This window comes from Hypomesus transpacificus, chromosome 14 (assembly GCF_021917145.1).
Source record: "Hypomesus transpacificus isolate Combined female chromosome 14, fHypTra1, whole genome shotgun sequence".
Lineage (NCBI taxonomy): Eukaryota > Metazoa > Chordata > Actinopteri > Osmeriformes > Osmeridae > Hypomesus > Hypomesus transpacificus.
The window spans coordinates 14,748,668-14,772,365 of record NC_061073.1 but is presented as its reverse complement, the minus strand read 5'-3'; the positions used below and the strand labels follow the sequence as shown (position 1 = coordinate 14,772,365).

At 41.3% G+C, this 23,698-nt stretch overlaps 5 protein-coding genes and 1 non-coding gene across 10 annotated transcripts; 1 reads left to right on the top strand and 5 right to left on the bottom strand.

Annotated features, from left to right (window-relative positions):
- Positions 1 to 222: 222 nt before the first annotated feature.
- On the bottom strand, positions 223 to 5,402 carry wee1 (WEE1 G2 checkpoint kinase). The gene is made up of 11 exons (XM_047033661.1): positions 5,356 to 5,402; positions 4,577 to 5,247; positions 3,925 to 4,148; positions 3,751 to 3,817; positions 3,447 to 3,619; positions 3,018 to 3,286; positions 2,681 to 2,779; positions 2,431 to 2,516; positions 2,127 to 2,297; positions 1,888 to 2,033; positions 223 to 1,396 (listed from the first exon to the last, which is right to left on the bottom strand). The coding sequence occupies exons 2-11, from the start codon at positions 5,054 to 5,056 to the stop codon at positions 1,240 to 1,242; spliced, it is 1,872 nt and encodes a 623-aa protein (XP_046889617.1). The 5' UTR covers positions 5,057 to 5,247; positions 5,356 to 5,402; the 3' UTR covers positions 223 to 1,239.
- Positions 5,403 to 5,921: 519 nt separating this feature from the next.
- Positions 5,922 to 12,732, bottom strand: znf143b (zinc finger protein 143b). Of its 4 annotated transcripts, none has more exons than XM_047034085.1 (16): positions 12,657 to 12,732; positions 11,724 to 11,839; positions 11,410 to 11,502; positions 11,076 to 11,159; positions 10,827 to 10,907; positions 10,393 to 10,586; positions 10,183 to 10,248; positions 9,977 to 10,093; positions 9,769 to 9,844; positions 9,519 to 9,644; positions 9,162 to 9,341; positions 8,788 to 9,015; positions 8,439 to 8,575; positions 7,966 to 8,118; positions 7,592 to 7,738; positions 5,922 to 6,261 (listed from the first exon to the last, which is right to left on the bottom strand). In XM_047034085.1, exons 2-16 carry the CDS (start codon positions 11,827 to 11,829, stop codon positions 6,178 to 6,180), a joined length of 1,872 nt encoding a protein of 623 aa, XP_046890041.1. In that variant the 5' UTR covers positions 11,830 to 11,839; positions 12,657 to 12,732; the 3' UTR covers positions 5,922 to 6,177. The 4 variants fall into 4 exon arrangements, with proteins under 4 accessions (XP_046890041.1, XP_046890038.1, XP_046890039.1 ...); XM_047034082.1 differs by having other exon boundaries at positions 5,923 to 6,261; positions 7,592 to 7,741; positions 11,076 to 11,171; XM_047034083.1 differs by having other exon boundaries at positions 5,923 to 6,261; positions 11,076 to 11,171.
- A 603-nt stretch (positions 12,733 to 13,335) lies between these two features.
- Positions 13,336 to 15,205, bottom strand: akip1 (A kinase (PRKA) interacting protein 1). The gene is given in 6 exon segments (XM_047034086.1): positions 13,336 to 13,974; positions 13,976 to 14,037; positions 14,179 to 14,205; positions 14,208 to 14,288; positions 14,373 to 14,453; positions 14,693 to 15,205. Coding segments are annotated over 6 exon segments (483 nt in total). The 5' UTR covers positions 14,831 to 15,205; the 3' UTR covers positions 13,336 to 13,880.
- A 492-nt stretch (positions 15,206 to 15,697) lies between these two features.
- rpl27a (ribosomal protein L27a) lies at positions 15,698 to 18,098 on the bottom strand. Its single transcript, XM_047033850.1, has 5 exons — positions 18,054 to 18,098; positions 17,361 to 17,424; positions 17,208 to 17,283; positions 16,690 to 16,864; positions 15,698 to 15,871 (listed from the first exon to the last, which is right to left on the bottom strand). Exons 1-5 carry the CDS (start codon positions 18,054 to 18,056, stop codon positions 15,743 to 15,745), a joined length of 447 nt encoding a protein of 148 aa, XP_046889806.1. The 5' UTR covers positions 18,057 to 18,098; the 3' UTR covers positions 15,698 to 15,742.
- LOC124477344 lies at positions 16,968 to 17,095 on the bottom strand. The gene has a single exon (XR_006957124.1). It is a non-coding gene; the product is annotated as a small nucleolar RNA SNORA3/SNORA45 family (small nucleolar RNA).
- Positions 18,099 to 19,211: 1,113 nt separating the features above from the next.
- On the top strand, positions 19,212 to 23,340 carry LOC124476824 (remodeling and spacing factor 1-like). 2 transcript variants are annotated; one of them, XM_047034210.1, is made up of 9 exons: positions 19,212 to 19,339; positions 19,941 to 20,112; positions 20,218 to 20,293; positions 20,518 to 20,719; positions 20,900 to 21,708; positions 21,976 to 22,099; positions 22,218 to 22,292; positions 22,443 to 22,595; positions 22,868 to 23,340. In XM_047034210.1, the coding sequence occupies exons 2-9, from the start codon at positions 19,965 to 19,967 to the stop codon at positions 23,051 to 23,053; spliced, it is 1,773 nt and encodes a 590-aa protein (XP_046890166.1). In that variant the 5' UTR covers positions 19,212 to 19,339; positions 19,941 to 19,964; the 3' UTR covers positions 23,054 to 23,340. The 2 variants fall into 2 exon arrangements, with proteins under 2 accessions (XP_046890166.1, XP_046890167.1); XM_047034211.1 differs by lacking the exon at positions 19,941 to 20,112 and having other exon boundaries at positions 19,236 to 19,339.
- Positions 23,341 to 23,698: the final 358 nt, after the last annotated feature.

The window sequence follows — 23,698 nt, the reverse complement described above, 5'->3', positions numbered from 1 at the left end:
AAAAAGCATTTACATTTGTTTGTGGCAGACGCCCGTAACTTAAACAAGTTTTATCCCAAGTGATAAACATTCAGTGCGGTATGTGAATACCGATGTGATTATTTAACGTGTAAGCAATAAAACATTTAACCATGTCCTCTAATGGCAAACTAGTTTACCTGGAATAACCAAATCCCATATTATGAGATAGACAATGAGAAGAGACACTACAGATGAATTTGACAGGAATTTATTAAAAGAACTGACAATAACAAAACGTTGGGTATGGAAATTCATGAGAATTTCTATATTATATTAATATAGAAATATTTATTTAGGAGCTAAGAAAGGGGCATTATTTTTCCAGTGCAAGGTCGAACTAGACAGGCCCACTGCAACTGTTTTTTGAAAGAATGCATCATCCATTCACAAAGACTCATAGAACAGAACAATGATTATTTAATGCCAGACTGGGTCAGCGCCTCTAATTGAACCAAACCTGAACAATATTCACTAGTTGAAGTGTTGCCAACAAATGCTTTATCATTTCATTAGACCGGAACTAAGAATTGTTTACATGATCTATTCACCATTTCAAATAGATATCAGTTTAGAAGATAACAAAATATACAAATGCATATTAGGATTCCAAAAGGAAACATTGTCTTAAGAGCCAAGGATTTCAACTCGCAGCAGTTGGAAATGAACAAATCCACCAACCTCTACTGAACAGACAAACATGAATAGCAGCAGGTTCTCCTTGTTTGACTCCACAATGATTGCCTCCAGCTTGTGGCACCAGGCATGTGACAGAAGCAGCCAAGGAAAAGGCTTTTGCTGTGGTCCACTTTGTTGAAGAGCAAGTTTAGGCTTCACAGAAAAAGGGCGGAAAGACAGGAGAACCTTCCAACCTTGAGTCTATGTGACTTTAGGACTGACAAAGTTACAGCATCTCTGTCGGGAATGGCTAGACTTGTCTTGAGACATGTCCAGTACACTTGGTCAAGTTGAAGAGGTCATTCTTACTTGATACCTTTGACCAAGTCTGGAGCATTGACTCATAACCCACTGCAGGTCTGACAAAGGATGTTCTCCGTGACAATGGGCAAGATTTCTCAATCTTAAGGAGAAATCTGTGTTCCTTGTATCTAAAAATATACTCCAGGGATACCATTGATATCTTTAGTCCATGATCCAGCGCCATAGGATGGACCAGCACCTTACTTAGGAGGGCATGAATGATTTTGTATTGAGTCATTCTCAATAAATGGTCAAACTGACCGACCGGTTCATCTTCTTGCCAATAAGCCTGGAGGGTCTGGGATTGTGTTGGACTGTTGACCGTGTCAGAACCCTGTCTGTGGACAGAAACTTCTCCTCAGCAACAGCTTTGGCCATCTGGGCCTTCTTCAGCTCCCTAGGGAATAAAGCAAAGAAACATCCGTAAGATTTGGGAATGATGAAACTCCCAAACGTGACACAATTTATATGAAGAGCAGACAATAGCATTTGCCAGACCAAGTTCCTAAACCTGTAGAACTAGATCTATTGTTTTAAAAAGGTGCTTGAACACTGCCCCTACACCCCATACAATTGTAATGTGTGCAGTTGTATTTTAAATGCTGAAAGAAAAAGGCAAGTGCAAAGTCCACAGAAAAGTGGTCAAACATTTACAGCAGTAACCTAGCAAGCTATACAGACTTTTAAACTACAGCTGCCGTTATAGTAAAAAAAAGAAAGAAAAAGGAAAGTTGGTTGCAGTTAAGTTATCAGGGCTGAAATCAAGAAGTGGACCTTAATAGGGCATTCACACCAACACCAGCTCAGTGTGGGGGGGGTTTCCATGGTGCAACTCGCTGTGCCGCACCACTTTGGGTACTGGAACTGTACTGTACATCATAGACTTACTTCTGAAGCAGGGCATTCTTGAACTTCTCAGCATTGAGTTCTACTCGCAGTTGGTCAGCGCTCATCCTGGCGGCGGTCAAAAGCACCGGGTGTTTGATGAGATCAGAAGCGGACGGCCGTCTCACAGGGTCAGGATGGATCATCAGCTGCAGCAGGAGAAGAGGATGGGTTAGCACCTTGAACACGGACCCCTCCAAGTCTTATGAACTCTATGGCACAGTTTCAAAATCGATTCTTACTTTGAGCAGATCCAGGAAGTCTTTAGACAGTGATTGTAAGATGGGAGGCAGTTTCCCCTTGCGGATCTCGTGCCATTTGTCCCCATTGGTGGGTAGAGGCTCCACCCCTGAGGCACTGATCACAGTCAGGGCTAAAGCAAATATGTCTGCCTTCATCAAGTTACTGTAGTTCTATAGCAAAAAATAAATAAATACAACTGTATTAGAAAGAGATAAGATACAAGACTTGTGACTGGCATACTTCTTAACTGTTGAAAAGAGTTTAATCTCTGTGAGATTAAACTATGAGTGAGAGAAAATTTACCTCTTGAAGGACCTCATTTGCCAAGAACCTGCTGTCACCTTCTTCCACTTGAGGATTGTTCACCCTCGTCACATGACCAAGGTCACCTGAGCAATAGCGATTAGAATAAAAAGATATTATTGACTGAATATTAAATGCACTCAGTCATAGAGTTAAATAACAAGGCTGGGCACAAAGATTATAAAGCTACTAAGAATGAAGAGCAAATGTTATCATTAACTGCAATAAAAGAACCTCTGTGTGACCGTACCTATTTTATACACAACACTGGTGGTCAATCCATCCCCATTATCGTCTTCTTCACACTCATCAACACTGGCAATGGTCTTGCGCGAGATGAAGATGTTGCCTGAGAGAGAGAGAGTAAAAAAAGCAAACTCGATTTATCACAAGGAGGTGGTAATTGGATCATTTCTTTCTTATTGATGCGTTATCTGGAACAATTTCTGACAACAGAAAAAAAAGTGTGCTCTGAAAAACACAGGAACATTGGTTCCATCACTTCCAGGTGAAAGAAATGTTTAGTACTGGCACATCGGTTACTCAGATCGTTCAAGCACGTCTGTTGAACTCCCTGGACTACTCACTGGGTTTGATGTCCATGTGCACCAGCAGGGTGGAGTGGATGTACTTCAGGCCGCGCGTCACCTGCAGCAGCAGGTCCTTCAGCTCCAGCTCTGTCAGGAAACAGAGACGCTTGTCGTTCTCTGTGATGACGTCGGACAGGGTGCCGCCGTTGCAGTACTCATTCTGGATGAGCATGTGGTCGTCCTCTGCCCATGCCGAGTAGTACCGCACCACGTGGGGGTGCTGGCCTAGCACAGCGTGAGCATACACCTCGCGGAGAGCGTTCTGCCTGCGATGGAGAGGGACATTAGGATAATCCGTCAATACCATTTAACGAGCTACAGTTGTTTTCCTTTCCTGACTCTACACACACACACACACATTTGCATCCTTTCCAGAAGTGTTCCTCCTTTTCAAACTGACAATTACAAAAAAAAAGATTCACTTACTCATCTACAGATCCAGCTAGAGGCTTCTTTGACCGCTTAATGGCATAGATGCAACCGTCCAGCCTTTTGATACACTTGAAGACAGCGCCAAACTCCCCGCTGCCTATCTTCTCCAGCTCGTGGAACTCTGAGGCATACCTGGACATCATGTTGCTCTCCATCATTGTAATTCTCTGGAGAAAGAGAAAAAGCGATTAGAAAGCTTACACACCGCAGACTATTTCACATTACTCTTTATGAGAAGAAAATACAATCTCAGCCTTTGTTGTAATAACAGAATTTGAGGAATGAATAAAGAATATACCTTAGGAGGGCGTAAGATTTCTTCCTCAATTTCAGCATCACTTGCTTCCATGTCCTCACCACAGGAGCTGTTCAAAAAGAAAAGACAGTACACATTTTACCCACCAGACGGTAGCAATGATATTCACAATGCACTATGCCCCCAATGGTGGACGAACACTAGAGCTGAACATACTCATTCCAGTGGGCCCTCTTCCTGGTCTTTTTTTGAAGGGTGGCAGATTGGATATCGAGGGAATCCGGGGTAAAAGGGTTGAAGTTGACCATGGGAGTCCGACATCTCTTACTGCTACCGCTGCTGTCCAAACCAGATTTTCCTGTGGCATCTGCATTCTTAAACAGGGCTACCCTCCTGTTTGAGGATCCTGAGCTGCAGTCTCTGGCTCTAGATAGCAAGCTCTGCAAAGGAAATTATTTATATGATTACCATTTAAAAATAATGGAAAAAATATACACTTCGACACCTTTAAATGCGTTATAAATGTGTGTGTTTATAGACTTTCAATGACCCATGTCTTATTTACGTCTATTTTCAAAATTTTTCAAGGTCTTGAATTTACAAACATTCTAGGATATAAGGACACGTTACATCCATGTAAATGTCAACTAGCCAAAGACATCCAGGCATTAATATAAATGTAGGCTAATTGAAGTTTCTTTAAACTATTTATAATATATGAAAGTGCCAACAGGTCACCACATCTTCTTTAACGTTAACCGACCCACATGTCTGGTCTTAACCTCAATTTAAAACGATGTGAACAAATTCAGAATCCTAAATAATCAAGCTGGGGCAAACAGCAAACTTAATAAAGTGAGAAACAAACCTTTGGTGTGTGTGGCGTATCAAAAAGGCGAAGTTTTCTAAAAGTTTTGTGCGGGGGTGTGTCCGGACAGTCTGGGATAGGTGAAGAGCTATCGTCCTGATTAAACGGCCGGTCTGGTGAACTACCATGCAGGCGAGAATTTTTCCGTGGAGACGGGGAGCCTTTCATTAAAATTGAGAGACTTGGGGAACGTAGATGTGACGGGGAATCAAATCCTTCTTCGTCCCAAAGTTCCACATCATCCTCTTCTCTAGTCCGATTCAAAGGGCTGCTGCCGTCGACAAGTTTTGCGGTGGATTCACGCCGCTGATGCATTGGCGAGTCAAGTTCCGTAAAGCCAGACTCCGCTCCAGTGCTGTTATTTCCATCCTCTACGCCGGGGTCCTCCTCTCCGTCACTCAGTGGCTCAAACTGTAACTTTTGACGAATAGGTCGAACATTTGGAGATGGAGTTCCATGTCGACGGCAACTGTAGCTCATTATGGCTAATTCTAAATTCCACGCAAGCTAGTTAGCGACTCGCTTGTGAGCTAGGTTTAGCCAGCAGCAAATTGATAAGTAAAAGTCAATTATTTGGGGGAAAAATGGCTGCACGGCAATTCTTGACGTTCCAGATCACACACCCAAATATAACACTTCAAATACTCACTGAATGCAATCCAACGGCAGTACTAGAACAAAAAAGGAGGTCAGTCGCTTACCTATTACATAATCGTTTGGAGATTTAGCTTTAAAACTGTAGCTCTACATGTTTACAAAATAGTTTGAAAATAACTCACTCCTCCTATCAAAGGTGTGGAGGTCTTCCCGCGACCGTTGGTCAAGTGATCCAGTTCATGGCCAATAAGAGTGAACCATGAGGGTTTGAAACAGGGGGCGTTCCACAAGGGTTACGTCACGAAACCCGAAACGTCAATTTGGCGCGAATGAAACCTTTCATGAAGTCAAATTAAAATAAGCACTTTATTGAAGGCTGTTTTTTGTTTGGAATGGATAATATTGAGAACCTATTAAATATTTATTATTAGCTATTCATCAAGTTTTTCAAAGTAAAAAGCATATTTATTTTCCATGCTGCTACTATCTATCCAAACCTCCCCCATGTTGCGAGCGTACACTTGCCAGCACGTCTGACGCTTTCCACATGGATTTTCATAATTAGCTGTAGCCTCTATGTAGGCCTATCTGGAAATCTCGAGATCAAGACAAATCAAAACGTTAAGATTGTGGTCAAGCGATCCGAATTTTTGTGTAGGCTACTTCATTGGCTTTAGGAGTTGTTGGCTTAGTTTTTACTTGTTGACAAAGTAAACTGACAGTTTGTGCTTTATCAAACCAAATGAGCAGTCACCATCTTTTATTTATGTATTTATTTAGAAACACAATTGCCAAGTGCAGTGTGCACTATAAAATATTAGAAATACTTCTCCTTTCAGCATGTCTGGACAATGTGATATGCAAACGGGAGGTTCCAGTTATCAAAACTTATATACACATAAAAGATCACTTCACATGAGTCGGACTTAGAAAATAGAGGAAGACGTGATTTCATGTTCTCTCTTTGCTAATAGGTTTAAAGTCCATTCTGGTTGGGCTTGGTGTCAATCTTCCAGGTCTGGCGACTCCCCTTGCTGTATTCTTGATGCAATGCGGATGGCTTCTTCCAATGAGGGCTGGTCACTGAGCTGGAGGGGGAATAATTACAGTTAAGTCATTAATACAACATTGTTCAAACTTCACAATCCTGAAACAAAACCTGATTTTAACCATATCTTCACTCGTTATCTGCACCAGTTTTGTATGACCACAATCAACATTAGTGGGTTTCAGTATAGCATTAACATGACAGAGGGAGAAGAGAAGCTGTCAATTGGTTAGACGACATGTTATTCAGAAGCTTGTAGTTTTGATGGGTCATTAATCAATGTAAAAGGTTTACTTTGTGAAATTAAGATTTCTCAAGCATAATACAATTGGTGTTTACAAGAACTATTACATCATATCATGGTTTACTATATCCTTATTTGGTTGGTTCTTTTGTAGGTCATTGTTTACCCATACATGAATCATGTGAGATCATCTAAATAGATACCGGGACAGCGTTTACCGAGACCTAATGAGTAAAGATCCACAGTCCCCCTGTGCTTTGTAAATCATATTTAGATAAATGCATTGGCTCTGGATCTGGTACTGTCAAGCAGTCCAAAATATAACAAGCCACTGTGGGACTTTAAGGCAACCCAACAATGGTCACATGTAAACCCTTTATATCCTGTGACTTTCAGCCTCTGGGTGGTGTCACAATTAGGTAAACAATAAACCTGGCCAAACCTAGTATCACCGGTGAGTTGGCGCAGACAGCCAAGCAGGGTGGGAGCTGGGACTGGATTATCCTACAGCAAATAGGTTAGACTAATAACTCATCCAGAAAGATCTTGGCATCACTACAATGACCTAAGATTAAACTACTGTGACCGTGAGTATAGTGAATAGGAATATTAATTAATAAAGTAGTCAGGTGGCTGAGCGGTTAGGGAATCGGGATCGTAATCAGAAGGTTGCTGGATCAGTTCCCGGCCGTGCCATATGACGTTGTGTCCTTGGGCAAGGCACTTCACCCTACTTGCCTCGGGGGAATAACCCTGTACTTACTGTAAGTCGCTCTGGATAAGAGCGTCTGCTAAATGTAAATGTAAAGTTTCTGTATCTGTATTTTTCTTTAAAAAAAAAAAAAAAAGCTTTGGATAAAAGTCTGCAAAAAAGCTATACATTACATTATACTAACACAGGATGGAAATTAAGGCCTGCATAGCTTAATGTTTGTTGTTTTAAAATGTGTATTAGAAAGACTAGTTCTTGTAACAAAGGTTCATAAAACAGGATATACAATAGATTTAGCCTCGATAATCATTACTCGACAACCATTACAATCATATCACCCATTACCTCTGTAACAGGTAATACCTGCCTTCATTTAACCAACCAAATACATAGTTTGAAATGTTTATATCATACCTGAACGGCAATATGAGTGCCATTGGAGGTAGCCAATAGGGTGACAGGGTGAGGGCTGGATGAGATCACCTGATGCTCATGTTCCTGCCCATAGACTGCCTCATCCATCGTTTGAAATGAGGCCATGTCAGGTGTCATTATCGCCACCTGCTGTAGACACATACAAACTAAATAGCTAACCCTAAAATACACTGCAATAGCTATTAGTGTATAGTGCAGCCAAGGTTTGGTTTCACTTGAAATTAGATTTTTTTTATGTCATGGCTTCAAAGTAGATATTCTATAATAGGCTGTGTGAAAGCCACAGCGTACCTACCTTGGTGTTGGAAACAATGTCAACACAGCTAGCTAATGGAAAAGACTTATGTAGATACCTGTCCATCTGAACCATCTGTTGTCACCATGGTGACAGAGTGAGCCCCTTGTGATGTCAGCTCATGGGCTGGAATGGTGATGGTGGTGCCCTCTTGCGTGACCATGGTGATTGTGCCACCCATGGCTTGAAGATCAGCTTCTGAGATACTGACCTGTGGAAGGAGGCATGAATCAGCAAAATGATTAAAGGCAATGTCAGTTCCTTATGACAAAAAATGGCATTGTAAAAGCATCATATCTTCATGATGCTTTCTGATGAGTCAAATAAAAATGTTGTTCCTCCTAAATGGCTGCATTAACACCTCATGAATCAAAAATATATTAACTAGAGATCAGTGCCTCGGTTTAGGCCTATATGTGTTGTAAATTATATTCAACCTGACCTTTCCTGGAGTAGATCTGGTATCAACAATTTAGACAGGGGCTATACCACTTACAAACATTTCCCCCAAACTACAACCTAGTCTCTGACCTGTTGCGTTCCATCTTGCGAGACTAGGACGTGCTGCTGTGTCATGATGTCCGGGGGGTCGGCAGTCACCTGCTCCGACCCCGAATCGTCCCCTTCCACTATAGTGGTGTAGGTCACGTTAGGATCATCCAGGGCATCTGGAGTCAGACAGGGACATTAGAAAATACAGTGCACATCAGAGGGATAAGTATGCTAGCTCAACAGAGCGACAGAATCCATTTTAATGGTCAAGTCTACATATCTGTTTTATAGCATTGTCTACGTATTGCTAATTCCTGTATGAGGAACTTTTGTCAAGACACATACTCTTTCAAGTGTGTCTCAATATTACACAAATGGAGACACACACCTGCAGGTGGTTCAAAGTAGGCCTCCTGCTCCTCTTCAATGGGCTCTGTGTCATTGTGCGCTGTGCGCTTGTGCATGGCCAGAGTGGAGATTTGCTTGTAGGTCTTCCCACAGTGGTTACAGTTATAGGGCTTGCATGGCGTGTGCACTACATGGTGCTTATACAGGCTGGAGTACTCTGTAAAACGCTTCTCACATCCAGGCACAGTACATACATAGGGTTTCTCTCCTGAAGATAGAGATGGGAATGAACATTTGAAGTTGTGACAATTTCTTTTAAGTGGCTTCATTAAAGAAATGTGCAAAGTAACAGCCAACATTTCTATGGAAACATATCTGGATGTTCTCAGGGAGTTATCAATGAGCAATGTGTACCCGTGTGAATTCTCATGTGGTTCTTGTAGTTGGTGGCGCTGGCAAACGAGCGCCCACAGCTGGGCTCAGAGCAGTAGTAAGGACGCTCTCCAGTGTGTGTACGGATGTGGACTTTGCGAATGTTTGAGGTGGTAAACGAGCGTCCGCAGCCCTCCACTGGACATTTGAATGGCTTCTCCCCTGCAGACAAGACCAAGATATACCAAAATGTTTACTACTACACTTTTGCCAACTATAACAATTATGATCCCTAAAAAAAAACAAAGCTCTCTGTTAGTACCGGAGTTCATGTCAGTCGTCTACAATAGTGTGAAGTGTTTCATTTGTGTTTATTAGTGTACAATAGGCATGTTATACCTGTGTGTGTTCGAGTGTGCTTTTGAAGGTCTCCTGAAGTTTTGAAAGACTTGCGGCAGTTCAGTTCCTGACACCGATAAGGCTTTTCCCCAGTGTGTGTGCGAGAGTGACTCTTTAAGCCATACCCTGGTGGAAGACACCAAACAAGAACGACAGTCAGTCAAGTTCCATCATACATGTCCACAAAATAAAAAGCAGCGAGGCTGTATGACCCAAGAATAGAGTGAAAGCCCTCACAGTAGCTTGCTACCTGTGGCAAACTTCTTCCCACAGCCGAGGTATTCACAGATGTATGGTTTATCTCCAGTGTGGGATCGCTCATGAACCTGTATGAAACACAAACAAACACTGTTTGGCAACCACAGTGAAACAGACCCACGAAACAAAGACACCAGGTCTGGCTAGGTAGCATTAAAGAAAAGAGTAATTAAAACAATACACACACCCCACAGTCTTACCTTAAGATGGTGGGCAGTGGTGTATAGCTTTCCACAGCCATCGTGGTCACAGCGGAATGCCTTCTCCCCAACGTGTGAGACCCTTCCTGACCTGCCCTCATGACCCTGAAGCACAATCTAACGGGTAACATAAAGTTAGACCATACTGCCTGTAACCTAAAACAAGGAATGACAGATACTTGTCATGGGTATTGTATTTCTAGTACCTGCATGTGGACTCCATTATCTGCCTCTCTGCCAAACTGTCCCAATGCAGTTTCTACATTCTCTACCTAAGGAAACAAACAAAATGGTGTTGACCAACAAACCATGGTTATACCACACTAACATTCCTAGCATTACTTTTTTATTCAACTCTATGGACATCCAACCTAGGGACAAAGCAACTTTATTCGAAACCTGTCACAAGTCATTACCTTGGTAGTGTACTGCTCCAACACGCTGATGGTCTCTGGGTCGATGCAGGCATCAGCCTGCAGGTCAGAGATAGTGCCGTCAGCCTGGATGGCCAGGATGGTGTTGGACTGGGGCATGTGCAATGTGTGCTGGATGTATGCTGTGCTCCCATCCTCCAGCTGCACAGCCTGAAGACCACTCTGATCATAGGTCTCTATGGAGGGAGATAGGGTCATTGGGGGGGGGGGGGGGGGGGGGCTTTTAACTTAGCAAAGAGGTTAGTTTTGATGAAATGGAAAATCTGACTTGACCATAATATCTGAGTTATTAACATAATTCCCAATGTGTCTGAGCTGGTTAATTATTTGGGAATAAAGCATTTTACATTTGTGTTCATTCAAAACCATGATAACCACTGATACTTCAAACTGTGGTTTCAAGGGTTAAAGTGTACCTTTGGGTGCATGGATGTAGGCTGTAGTACCATCTTCCAGCTGGACGGCTTGTCCATCTTCCAACTGTAAACTGTCAACTCCTACACCACAAAAATATCCAAAACAACAATTTTAACGTAAATTAAGCACAGAAAATTGATAAATTTTTGTTTAGCTTTGAGTGTTTCTCTCTGGGGGCAATGCAAACTACTCTAAGGCAGGTTCTTGATAGGCAGACTGGGTTTTTTTTTCTTTCACACACTTAGTACCTGCTTTAGGCATAGATACATGCTGAACGTAGGCAGCGGAGCCATCTTCCAGTTGGATGACCTGGCCATCCATGATCTGGCCATCTGAAAAGGAACCTACACATTTCAATTAGACTGACATTGAACCTGTCCTGTGTCACAGGATACCTGTTAGGACGGCAGTCAGAACAATGACTGAACACTGACCATTCATTACAAACTTTTCGTTGGAACTGATGATGTTGTGGTCGATTACCTTTACAAGCCCTTTTCCCTTGTTTATTTACATATTTTGAGGTAATCTTTCTGGTGTGTGTCAATTATGCACATGATCTTATATTAGCGAACTGCTTACCTTTGGTGTCATGCTGTATGTAAGCAGTGGAGCCATCAGCTAGTGTGACAGCCTGTAGGCTCACCGTGTCCATACTATCCATGTGATCACCATCTATGTAGGATAGCAAACAATGGTTGTGATTATATGACAACAAAGCAAACCTCAACAAGCAAAGTGGATAGACATTTTAGGCTTGTGATTTGGATGAGAAGCATAGACAGGACTGGGATTAAAACTTTAGTTTACGCAGTGTTTCAACCTGCAGCCTTATGGACTTATGGGTCCGACCTTTGAATCTTTACTGTGTTGGATAAAAAACTTTGAGGTCTCACCTGCCACAGTGACGGCTTCCGCCAAACAGAGGGTAACTGGCTGGCCATCTGCGTCTTGAAACTCTGCCATCCCCTGAGAGTCACGGCTAATCTGAGCCAAGAGCATGATCTATTTGCTGAAAGTACACATAAACTCTAATGTAACGACACCAGTGTATGTGGTCACAACTTTACAGTTGTATTAATAAGGACATAAGGAGACGTTTTCGTTAACATTATAGCATTTCATTTTACAGCTATCTAAATAAAGAAGACATTGCAACAGAATTATGTTGTTAACATTATTTTCTGCTCTGACCACATGCGTGTGCTTATGTTAACTATTTTATTAGATGTCTCATATGTAGCAGGCAGAAAATCGTTTCCATAAAGTTCTGAGAAAACGTCATAAGGTAGCTAGCTACGTGCTACAGTTCGGAAGTGACTTGCAACATCTGTTGAGTGGGTAAGAATGGGGAAAAGGGTAAATTGAAGAACTTAAGAACGTAAGTAAGTAATCCAGCTAGGTAGCAGTCCAGGCTAACCCTATCCAACACCAAAGATAGGCTTTACTAGCTTGCTAACTTGACAGGTTACAGTCGGGTGTTAGCCTACAATACAACATGAAATAACATTTTCTAGAAGATTCTACCGACTAGGCCCCCTAATATTGATATTGCACATCCGTCATTATGTAGCAACCCCGTTTGTATAAACTAACAAACTAGATGGTTAATTGAGTATCATATTTTGCTGAGAATGCAGTGGGACGGTAACGACAAGTGCACGGAATCCATTAGCTAATTATTGAATCCTTAAGAATGATGTTTCGTATAGAATTCAACTTTAATATAATGTAATTCTTTCCCATCCTTCTCCTAGAATCTCTGTTGTAGTTCCTTTCAGAGATGGCTGAAGGAATAATGCACACTGGGTAAAAATGTATATACGAACCTCAGAAATTTTCCAACAATCCCTTCGTTCGACCACCATGCATCAGTGCAGGAAACGTTCTGCGATGCCTTCAACCCTGTAACATGTATGACAACAATGCACTTTGAGAAGTCCAGACCCACCGTCTCTACACCTAATTTTTGATTGGATGGACACATGTCACTCCACAATTATTGTCCTCCAATTGGTCTAGAGATAGCTCAATCAGAACGTAAGCAAGTCCTTCTTCCGTAGTTCATCGTCATGGGCCCCTTACAGACGCCATTCCGCGTTGGCTATCGTATTGTTTGAAGTGTTTTACATTAAACTGGATTAATTGTACACACTCAGTGGTCACTAATAAAACGATAAGGGTATATATTCAATTAGTTGTGCACACTTTTATCGTTTTCTCATTAGGTGCTTTTGAGACCAGGCTTACTGTAATTGTATCATGTAAACAACGCGGTCAGGGAGATTGTTCGGCATCCATGTTGAAAACAAGGTCGTGTGGGAAAAAATGGGGATATGTGGGCAATGCAGTGAACTAGAGATCTGCCTAGAGTAGACCCGCTTTCATTGATACGTCACTGGCCTATGGATTGCAAAATCATAAAACCAAGCATACAGTTAAAATGACGTCGTGCAAAAGGAAGGATAGAATAATCAAGAAGATGGAAATCTGCAGAGCAATGTTCAGATCACCTTTTGGTGATTATTAATAGTTTATTTCTCTGATAGACATGTGATCGTTCAAACCATGTGATCTGACTCATCTAAATACAGAATGCATGTATTTTTTGCAATGTAGTTTAATTTGTAATTCTCTGGAATTGTGTACAAGCAGATACTGATACAGCATCTCAAGTCTCACACATTCGAGACTCACGCATTTCAAACAGTTCACAAGCTCACATGAAACACCACACACCAATATTTGTCCCGCTATATGGACGAGATGCAGGCATAGTGGAGTACATTTTAGGCAAAGTTGATAGCCAATTACAGGCTAGAGTTAAATGCCACCTACCAGCCAATCAGAAACACCAGCCGCAGATTCTTTAATGCAGACGTGACATTCATTCTATTTAATTAAACACTGAAATATACCCAGGATTTTATCAATAGTAGCAAGAAAAGCTGCAAATAATTTAACACAAATCCTGCAAAATGCATGTTGGATACAGAAAAACATAAATAATATGGAGAACAGTTCTTGTTAAGGGAAGTTTCATATGTAAACATTTAGTTTGGCACATGTCTGTGGTTAAAGGTGAGGTTGATGCTCTCTCCAGCATTAAGGTGGACTAGTCGGATATGTTCATGGGCATCCATCGTCTGGTGTTATGCTGTATGTTCCTGGAGACACCTCAATGTGGAAGACCTCTGGTCCCAGCTGGACCTACTGAACACACTCAGCACTTTAAGAAGTAAACCCCGCCTGTTGTATGTGCCATGATCAGCCATGATATGTTGTCAACCAACAGTAGAATGGGATATTTTATAACTAAGTAATACACACACCTAAAAGTAACTTTCTTACGTGTTTTCTGGTCCCAAGTGCAGTGCCAGCGGTCTTTGGTGTGAGTGGTATCTACACACGTGAGCCCTCTCATTTTCAGTGGCCTTATGGGTAGGGTCCAAGTAAAACTTCTGACAATTCCACACAGATTTGGCATTTACTACATGTTGAATCAAGTATAGGCCTACTGTACTTGGAGAAGGTATACGACTGACCTTGCATTGGTGTGTAGTCTGTGTCATGAATTCTGCTATGGATTCCAATGCATCGTCCAGGGTCGTGTGGGTTGAATCTCCCTGAAGCCATCAACACAATCATGGTCAAACATATCAATAAAAAACTGAGGGTGAAAACACATTAAGTCCACGTGGGGCCAGCTGCTTAAGAAAGTTGAAAAACGTCACTTAGTAAAAGGTCTGAGAATGGTATCAGATTTATCAACATCTATAGCTTACATTTTCTGTAACAGGCACAAGTATTTATTACCCTGATATATATGCTAATTAATTTGTAAGAAAATCTAACGTAGGCCTACTTCGTCCGTTTCTTGGGTTGGGGTCTCAGACGGATTTGAAGTCCAGTCTACACTCCGTCTTGAGGCTCGCTCCAGTACATCCAGGCCGAGTCTGGCGCAGCGGCGTAAGGACGACTCCAAGTTCGCTTGACTTGCCATTTCATAGCCTACACTCGAGCTCCATATAAAAGCTAGATTTTACAGAGCTGTGCCAACATAAAACTTAAAATCTTAATACGACACAATGCTGACATCACAATCTGCAGTAAACACTGACAACACGCAACAGGTCGAATTGATCACGTAGCCCAAGTAAAAACCTTTTTAACATAGGCTAACCTACAGCAAATTATCGCATACGTTGACACAATACCCACACGCGTGATCAATTTACAAACAAACAGACTACAAATAATATTTTGAGCGCCTTTTTAAAAGCACGGTGTTTAGTTCAACTCCACTGCGGTGCTTTGTGAAATGCAATATCCGGTCTGTTAAACACCGCCTTCTTGAATTTGAATGCGACTGTCACCAGCACAGGGAAATTCAATAAAAACTGGTTAAGATGGGTGCAGTGGGGAACCCAAACAATTGAAAGGACCCGTTTCCAACCAGAAATCGTAAACTATAGGCCTAATAAATTAAATAGCATGCTCAAATTACGAGGCTATTACTTTCAAAAGCAGGAAGGAAAACTGGCCCCCACAATTACCTGTGTGAATGCGTAATAGGCTTAGGGCTATCAATAACACTGGACCTAAGGCATATAGATATGGTCGCAACCTGATTGGACAGCTTTCGTGGTTTATTTGGAAGCAGACCGAGACCTGCTTTCCAGGCGGTCACGGTCCACATATTTGGTGTGTTCGGATGGCAGCGTTCACACTCAAATTAACCATAGTAACAGATCAGAACAAAGTTCGTTTGAATCAAACCAAACCTGCCAAGTGTGAACACTACTCTGCAATAAGTTTGTTGTCATATTCCATTTAATGTTTTGTCAAAGTACAAACACCAAGAGTCAAATCCCATTCATACATTTTTATTTATGCAAAAAACATTAGCAGGAGCTTATGCCATCAGCACACAGGCCCCTCCCACTGCCTTAATCTTCTCCTCTGCCCGTCGGCTGAAGAACTTTGCTTTAACGATCACGGGCTGCTTGGGCAGCTTGCCCTTTCCCAGGACTTTGAAGTAGCCCTGTTGAAACACAACACAAGATGTTAACGAACCACTTCTAACACAGAGTCACAGATATGCAAACATTTCCACAATTCAAGCACCAAGTAACAGGCACCATCTCAACTTGTCAGTTATTAGTAAAAGTTTAGATGAACTGACAGTATAGGGAAATCATTGACTTTTTATTGACTAATTAACTATTATATCGACTAATTAACTATTATAAAGTAAAACTGACTTACTAAGTCTTAGGACTGGGTGCTAGTCAAATTGTACCAATGTTTTTTCTTTTTTCACGATGTCATCTACATATTTAATCATAACGAGGCTACATTTACACCTCTAAAACAGAAGGTTAGTCAGTATGCTTGCCATCGGCAAAACACTAACACCATCTCACATTAACATTATAGCCATCATTACTCCTCCCTAGTTTAGCCTACGTAGCCATGAAAGATGTCAATGTGTGTCACATTTCTAATCGCATTGCTATTGCTTTGTGAAATGATGTTGCAGTTCTTGTGACTTTGTGGCAACTTCACTTCACTTATTGTAGTGCTAGCTAGTAACCTCTACACCAAGGGTGTTCAAATCGTGGTCCTCAAATCCAGGTGCACTACACTTTATAACATAATAACAACCAATTGGTTATTGACTAGGCTATGGCTTAATATACAAGAAAAGGGCCACTAGATAACTACTTTCCCATCTCAATTTGAAGAAAAGCACCACTAATACCATGTTTTAAGATCCTGTTCCTGTACAATTGATGTTCAGCGCACACAAAGATAAACCAACACACAAAGTCCAGAGACATCTCTGCATTCAGTACTTACAGCACGGACAGCATCTATGATGGGGGCAGGTCCCTCGGGCTTCTTGCCATAGTTGAGTCTGGTCTGCTCGCTCACCAGTGTCCACAGCTTGTCCAGGTTGATAGTGGGGCAGTGAACTGTGTTCTTTTTCAGATGATAGTGTCTCATGCCAACCTTTCCAAAGTACCCAGGGTGGCTGTGAAGACGCAGTCCCAGTTATTGAGGAACATATACATTAACAAAAGACAAATCTATAGTAACAGTCAGCATGCAAGTAAGGCAAATTAAAGGCATTTCATACTTGTAACTGCCCATGTGGTTGACTAACCTAAAAACAGGCCAGTCGGTGAATAGGATCAGTCTTTAATCTTAGAGTGCTCTAGCACACCAAGACAAGTGTATGTCAGGATGAGACTCTAGCCTCTGAACAGTTGGTTTAACATCGGTGCCCATGCAATTAGAATTAATTGAAGCACAATGCCAAATGCGTACAGTACCAAAAACAATGCAAGTCAAACCTTGGAGAACCCTTTACTCACTATTTGTCAAAGTTGATTCTGTGGTGATGCATACCACCAGCATTACCACGACCTCCAGGATGCTTCCTGTGCTTGCCTAAAATGAGTACAGAGCAGTTAACTCACTGTAAAACAAACAGTCCGATTTAATGCATAATTAAATGAGACACTTACCAATACGACCGTGTCCATGGCTCACATGCCCTCGGAGCTTCCTAGTCTTCGTCTTCTTGGTTGGCTGAAGTCAGAAAGGGTATGATTTTATGTTGCTGTGGCTGACAAGATACACCAACAGACTTCCAATACAGACCCATATTCAACAACCGAGCAACAGCCTATTTACCGATTGACCAGACCCATGTCTACAGACACTATACCGTAATGTGAATTGAGATCCACGAGATCTAGTAAGTAACGCTAATGTCAATTGCTGAATAATCTGGGCAGCCAACATGAAACAACCAGTCTAGGTTAGTTTACAGTCACCATGAACTCACGGCTAACTGTTAGCTTACTCTTTAACGTTGTATTTCCTAATTATACGCACACTTTTCTTATTCGATCACGCGGCAGGTTATAAGTACATAGAATACGTTCATGTTTAAGAAATTCCCTCAATTTACAACAATAACGTGGGAAAGGGGCTGAGTGAGCTAATGGCCGGGCTGAAGATGACTGGCCCTGCAACAATTCATCTAAATCTACAAGAATCTGACCGCAATCATCCGTAATATTACCGAAGAGTGAAACAAACGTTTATATTTCCAAGAACTTGTGTCACTGTATGTCGCTTTCAGCTTGTACAACACGGGATGGACATAGATGTAAACCTTATTTTGCAGTACAGAAACACATTATTGCACCTACCATCTTGGAGGCTAGTTGAAAGAGGAAAGGGAAAAGGAAGTCTCACGATTTTGTGCGAGATCTTGTCTCCAATAGAACGTTACAAAATTGACAGCGACACCATGCGGAAGTACTTGGGACTAATAAAATAATAATTGATTTGGTGTATTTTGTATACTGTTTATACACCATTTGTTTATTTATGTATTTATTTATTCATGTTTTAGTTATTTTTATGCATGCGGAAAATAGTTTCAGTGTGTATAGTGTCAATCGCGAATATGTCTTAATAGAAATCTTACACATGACATTTTCTCTAGAAAATAGTAAACTTTGTGCTAAACTGATTTTTAGACAACCAGTTAATCAGAGGCACATATGCCTTATATAGGCCTACTACTTGCTTGTATACTATCATTCACTAGGTTACTTTGAGCTACTTTACTTTATTGCACTAATAATATGTACTATTTTTTACTTAGTTTCACTAATATGCAAATATTATGTTGCGTAGCATTAATAACATTTTCATATGGCTGTAACTTTCTTTATATAAAGGTCTTGACTTTGGATAACATAAGTGCAGGGAAATATCCCTAATGCATGCGCTGCTAGTTACAACAACATAACCAGGCAGTAATGAGGTACTGAGGGATTCATGGGGCTGGCCGAAACTGTTGAAGAGCTGCACAAACAGTCATACATCTGTTCAGCACTGGAGACATCACAACACTTTGACACTTTACCTCATTCACAGTCCATTTATAACCATCTGTTTCTACATCCATTTTATAAATATATCTTTGTGAGCCAGAACAGGTAAGTGACTAAATTTGTTCAACCTATTAATGTTTATATCAAGATCCAAATAGTGCAAAAAGTATATTATATAAGTAGTGGGATAAGTGTTTCTTTCTTTCCTGGTGGTCAGGCATTATTTATTGAATCAGAAACAGTGTAGTGTCTAAAGACCTGAGACTCCACAGTAGGTAGTTATGTTGATGATTCCACCATAAAGCAATACAGTTGTTTTGCTTTTGGCATATGGCCCTTAGACTCCATCTTTGAAATAAGCCCGTGGCTCCCCTAGAGAACTATTGCATCAGTGCTGGCAGCATCGACCCACAGCTGCCATGGCAACTATCCCAGAAGGCTGGCAACTCTGATACTGTATTTATGAGTCACTAGTGCTCTATAGCTAGGTGCAGGTGAGGAGGATTGGTACACAGGAGGCTTTGGCAGCTTAGACCGGCTTAAACCAGGAAACTCCAGCAGGGGAATGGAGCTTCAAAACAGAGAATGTGAAGGTAAAACATAAAAAGAAACAGCATGTTACTATAATACCAGGAAACGCTGTATGTCTGTCTGTGTGTAACTGGATTATCTCACAAACCGGGAACTGTATGAGGTGTAAATGCCAGGTGTACATTTCAAGACCTGACGACATGCAGTGAAGCAAGTGAAGTTGTTTGGAACTGGTAGTGGTAGTACTGAAGTGGTATAAAGTGCACAACAGGCAAGGCTGGGCCGTTAGGGGGAGCTGAAGGGCTGACAAACGTACATGTCGTCCGTAACATTCTAGAATGTCATCTGTAACATTATAGAACAGTGCTTCTCAACCCTGGTTCTCAGAAACCCCCTGTCCTGCATGTTTTAGACATTCCCTGCTCCAACACACCTGAGTAAAGGGAATTGGTGGTTATCAGGCTTCCGCTGAGCTTCATAACGACCATTTATTTCAATCAGGGGTATATATGTATATATATGTGTGGAAGGTAAAGACTTATTTGGAGAAAAAGGGGACAGTCTGGGTTTTCAGCTTTGTTAAAGTTTGTAACTTTGACAAAGTTTATAACTTTGTAAGTTCAACGTTGTCATAGATGATACTGGTCTTCCTCTGATCTGCAGCCTGATGGTGCTCAGTCCTCAGGGATGAACATGGAGCCATGCTGGTTACTGCAGAGAAAATCCAGGATGACTTTATTGTCCTCCCAGCAACAACAAAGACATTTCAAGCAACCTGATACAAAAAAAAAATGTTCTCCCTGCGAGAAAGTGTGCGAAACACAGAGTTCAAATGGTATTTCATGAGACCTCAAATGGAAATGAAATGTAGAGGTCAATCATGTTGAACATTCTTTCCTTCATAAATTGTTTTCAGTCAAACTATCCTATTTGTCTTTAGGAGGTGCATCTAACCAAAAGAAAACAGACATGGATGGGAAAAAAGTTAAGATAGTATCTTCAACAAAGAGAATTAGGTATGTTTAAATCTCACACATCAAATAAAAAGCAAACATTGACAACACAGCTTCAATAGATTTGCATTTATTCTTATTCCTTAGAGATACAATTTAACACTTTCTGGTATATCCTTATTAATTTCCTTACTGCTAGAGAATGTAAATCATATGTTGTGTCTGAGCATGTTCACAAAGATCATTGTTAATGAGGCTGATGTAAAGCCTTGTGTTATTTTCTACAGGATCCACCCAGAGGCAGAGAGAATTCTGGGAAGTTCCTGCATAGCTGTTGTATGTCTGGAACGACTGACTTTCCAAATAGACCCTAATGAGTCCGTATTTCTAGTAAATAGGCAGCCATTGTTGTCTATGGTTACACCACGTACACCTCAGCTGCACACGGAACAGCAGGGGGTTGTGATCCAAGAAGAGCATTCTCAGAAGGTACAAACTTTGATAATGGTCAAAATCAGCACAAAGGTCATTTGAACTGGGACCATGCAATAAGGCCAAAAAAGTCCATCAAGAATAACAAATGCTCTTGAATCTCCCAAAGAATAATGTTGTTGATACTTGTTTTTTGTTTCTAAAATAATTTAAAAAAATGTTTCCATTTGTCTGCAGAGTCGATTCCATCAGGATATTGAACAGAGTGCAGAGTGCATAAATGTGTCACCTCGATCTGAACACGGGCCAGCTCAAAAAGAAGGTATGGAACTTGTTTCAACAGAAACACATGCTCTGGACAGATCCGTACCATCAGTACCTGCTACAGCACAGGCACCAGCATCTACTACAGAGGCACCGGCATCTGGTATGGGACAAGACTATGAATCTGGATTTGACTTCCAAGATGAGTGGGATCCAGGTATGAAATTCGAATCAATGCTAGACCTGGAGTCAGAATTGGAACTGAAATCAAAATCTGATTTGGAACCGGAACACGATATTGTTCTGGAGTTGGAATTGGAATCCCAAAAATCTGTTTCTGATCCAGTGTGCAAGGGGTACGGTGAGTGGCAAGAAGGGCACTGTTCCACTAATCACGAGTACTTAGTGTTGATGGAGCTGCATGGAAAAGACAAGGGGACAGAGAAGATAGAAGATGGGACAAATAAGGGAGAAGAGAGAATAGAAGAACAAGAAGATACAACCGAGGAAGGTTATGAACACATAGGAGGGAAAACAGATGCAATGAAGGAAAGAAGAGAAGCTACGAGAGGGATTGTCAAGGTGACGGAGGAGAGAGAAGAAGATGGCAAAGAAGAAAAAGTGACAGAAAAGAGAGAGGAGGCATCTTTGGAGAGAAGAGAGATGGAGAGTGAGGATTTCTGTGCTGTTTGTTTAAATGGAGGGGAGCTGCTCTGCTGTGATCACTGCCCAAAGGTCTACCACCTGTCATGTCATATACCAGTTCTCATGTTCTTCCCACTGTAAGTAGTGACAGACATCTTTTTTATTCCTTTTCATACACTCTGTTATGTTCTCCTTTGAGCTTCATAAACAACTTTTGATCACACATCACACATAATGTTGTCTGTAAAAAAAAGATATATGTACAAAAAATCACACAAAAAGTTATATACACCGTTGTGTACTTTGCCCTTGTATTGCTCTGATAGCTTTATACAAATGTACTCTCATATTAAGGTAGGCTCTTGCCTATTTGTCTATTTGCTATTTGTGTGTGCGTCCCACAGGGGAGACTGGGTGTGCACACTGTGTAGAAGTGACCAGGAGCTCCAGATGGAATATGAGTGTGAGAACACATGCTCCTCTGTGGGTGCTGGAGTCCCTTACACTCTGTCCAGAACACACCAAAGAGTGGGTAGCACGTATTAAGACATGCAACTTTCGAGACACATCAGAGTGTAGATTGTTTTGGACTCAGAGGGACATGGTGTGTCATTGAAGCTATTTGTGTTTCTCCCTCTCTGCTCAGAGATGTGAGAAGCTGACTCTGCTGCTTTCCTGTCACATCTCAAGCGCCCCATTTCAGGAGCCTGTTAGCCCACTGGTGAGTCTCATCTTCATACCTGATGCAAAGAAGGTGGTAATCATGAGATAGGAGGATAGTGGGGCTGGAGATAATGGTGGTGGTGGTGGTGATGATGATGATGATGATGATGACGATGATGATGATAATGGCTCTGTGATTGGGTTCCAGGCCCGTAACTACTACCAGATCATTAAGAGGCCTATTGACCTCTCAGTGATCAGAAAGAAGCTGAACAAGGGAAACACTCTTCATTACTTCACCTTTGAGCAGTTTGTGGACGACATCATGCTAATGTTCAGGAATTGTGCAACATTTAACTATGTAAGTCAGAACTACGGTATTAGAATTATTTCATTCATTCTGACTTATCTGAAAATACTAAATATTAAAAACCAAGATGAAACACACATATACAAATTCGATATCCTAAACATGCTACAAAGACAAATATCCACATATATATGTTTAATTATGTGACTTTTTATGCCATTTTGAGATATTGTAGTAAGGTTTAGATATGAATACAATCAAGAAATGTATCTAGATTTTTGAAACATTTGGGATTTAAAATGAGCTCTTCTTGTTGTCTCCAGCCAGACTCAGAGGTGGCCCAGGCAGGCCGTGATCTTGAGGCCTTCTTCCTGACTAAGATTCAGGAAGTGTTCCCAGACCAGACCTTCCCAAAGGCCAACCAGGACAGAGTGGACCGAGCCCATCTCTCCTGGCGTAACAGGAAGAGTAAGAAACATGTTTTAAGTGGGAAGAAATATTATCTTTAAAAGATTGCTGTTCTATTTTATTAATGATGATCTAATCATGTGTAACCCACATATTACTGTAAAGTACCTTTAGTTCAGGTGGGGAGGGTATGTGGAGTGGGGCTTAAGAAAGACTGAAGAAATACGTTTTGATATGGTGATTAACATTTGGTCACTCTGGCTTGAATTCATCACAGGGTTGTTGGGTGTTATTTAACCATAGGTGCAATTAAACCATAACATAACCGTATGGCCATTCTATTTGTACATCAGATGAGCTATAATAAAGGATTGATTGAGCAACTTGATGCTGAATACTTTGTTTTATTTTCATTAAATATGAAACCCTACATTTTGCAAAGAGAATTCTGTGAGAGAGAGAGAGAGAGAGAGAGAGAGAGAGAGAGAGAGAGAGAGAGAGAGAGAGAGAGAGAGAGAGAGAGAGAGAGAGAGAGAGAGAGAAAAATATTCACGGAATGTATGTGTTTTGGTGGGAGTTCTGTTGCCCAGATTCTTGATAGAACCAGGGTAATGCAATGAAAGCACGTGGCCACTGAGTTTTTGGTGTCTCATTCACAATCCCACATCACTTAATTCAAAATTATGTGATGGGTAAATAGCAAACTGTGCGTGCACGGACGCAATGGTTGTCTTGCTCACTAGATT

What these genes read in the sequence shown, in the direction of transcription:
- rpl27a (XM_047033850.1), bottom strand. An exon ending in AGAATCAACTTTGACAAATA is followed by an intron (nt 16,865 to 17,207) that starts GTGAGTAAAGGG and finishes GCGTCTTCACAG; the next exon opens with CCACCCTGGGTACTTTGGAA. An exon ending in TCATAGATGCTGTCCGTGCT is followed by an intron (nt 15,872 to 16,689) that starts GTAAGTACTGAA and finishes GTGTTTCAACAG; the next exon opens with GGCTACTTCAAAGTCCTGGG.
- znf143b (XM_047034082.1), bottom strand. Translation starts at nt 11,829, where the DNA reads ATGCTCTTGGCTCAGATTAGCCGTGACTCTCAGGGGATGGCAGAGTTT. An exon ending in TGGAGCAGTACACTACCAAG is followed by an intron (nt 10,249 to 10,392) that starts GTAATGACTTGT and finishes TTGTTTCCTTAG; the next exon opens with GTAGAGAATGTAGAAACTGC. An exon ending in CGCAAGATGGAACGCAACAG is followed by an intron (nt 8,119 to 8,438) that starts GTCAGAGACTAG and finishes CTCCTTCCACAG; the next exon opens with GTCAGTATCTCAGAAGCTGA.
- LOC124476824 (XM_047034210.1), top strand. Translation starts at nt 19,965, where the DNA reads ATGAACATGGAGCCATGCTGGTTACTGCAGAGAAAATCCAGGATGACT. An exon ending in CGAAACACAGAGTTCAAATG is followed by an intron (nt 20,113 to 20,217) that starts GTATTTCATGAG and finishes ATTTGTCTTTAG; the next exon opens with GAGGTGCATCTAACCAAAAG. An exon ending in GTTCTCATGTTCTTCCCACT is followed by an intron (nt 21,709 to 21,975) that starts GTAAGTAGTGAC and finishes TGCGTCCCACAG; the next exon opens with GGGAGACTGGGTGTGCACAC.
- wee1 (XM_047033661.1), bottom strand. Translation starts at nt 5,056, where the DNA reads ATGAGCTACAGTTGCCGTCGACATGGAACTCCATCTCCAAATGTTCGA. An exon ending in CAAATGAGGTCCTTCAAGAG is followed by an intron (nt 2,298 to 2,430) that starts GTAAATTTTCTC and finishes TTTTTGCTATAG; the next exon opens with AACTACAGTAACTTGATGAA. An exon ending in AAGAATGCCCTGCTTCAGAA is followed by an intron (nt 1,397 to 1,887) that starts GTAAGTCTATGA and finishes TTTATTCCCTAG; the next exon opens with GGAGCTGAAGAAGGCCCAGA.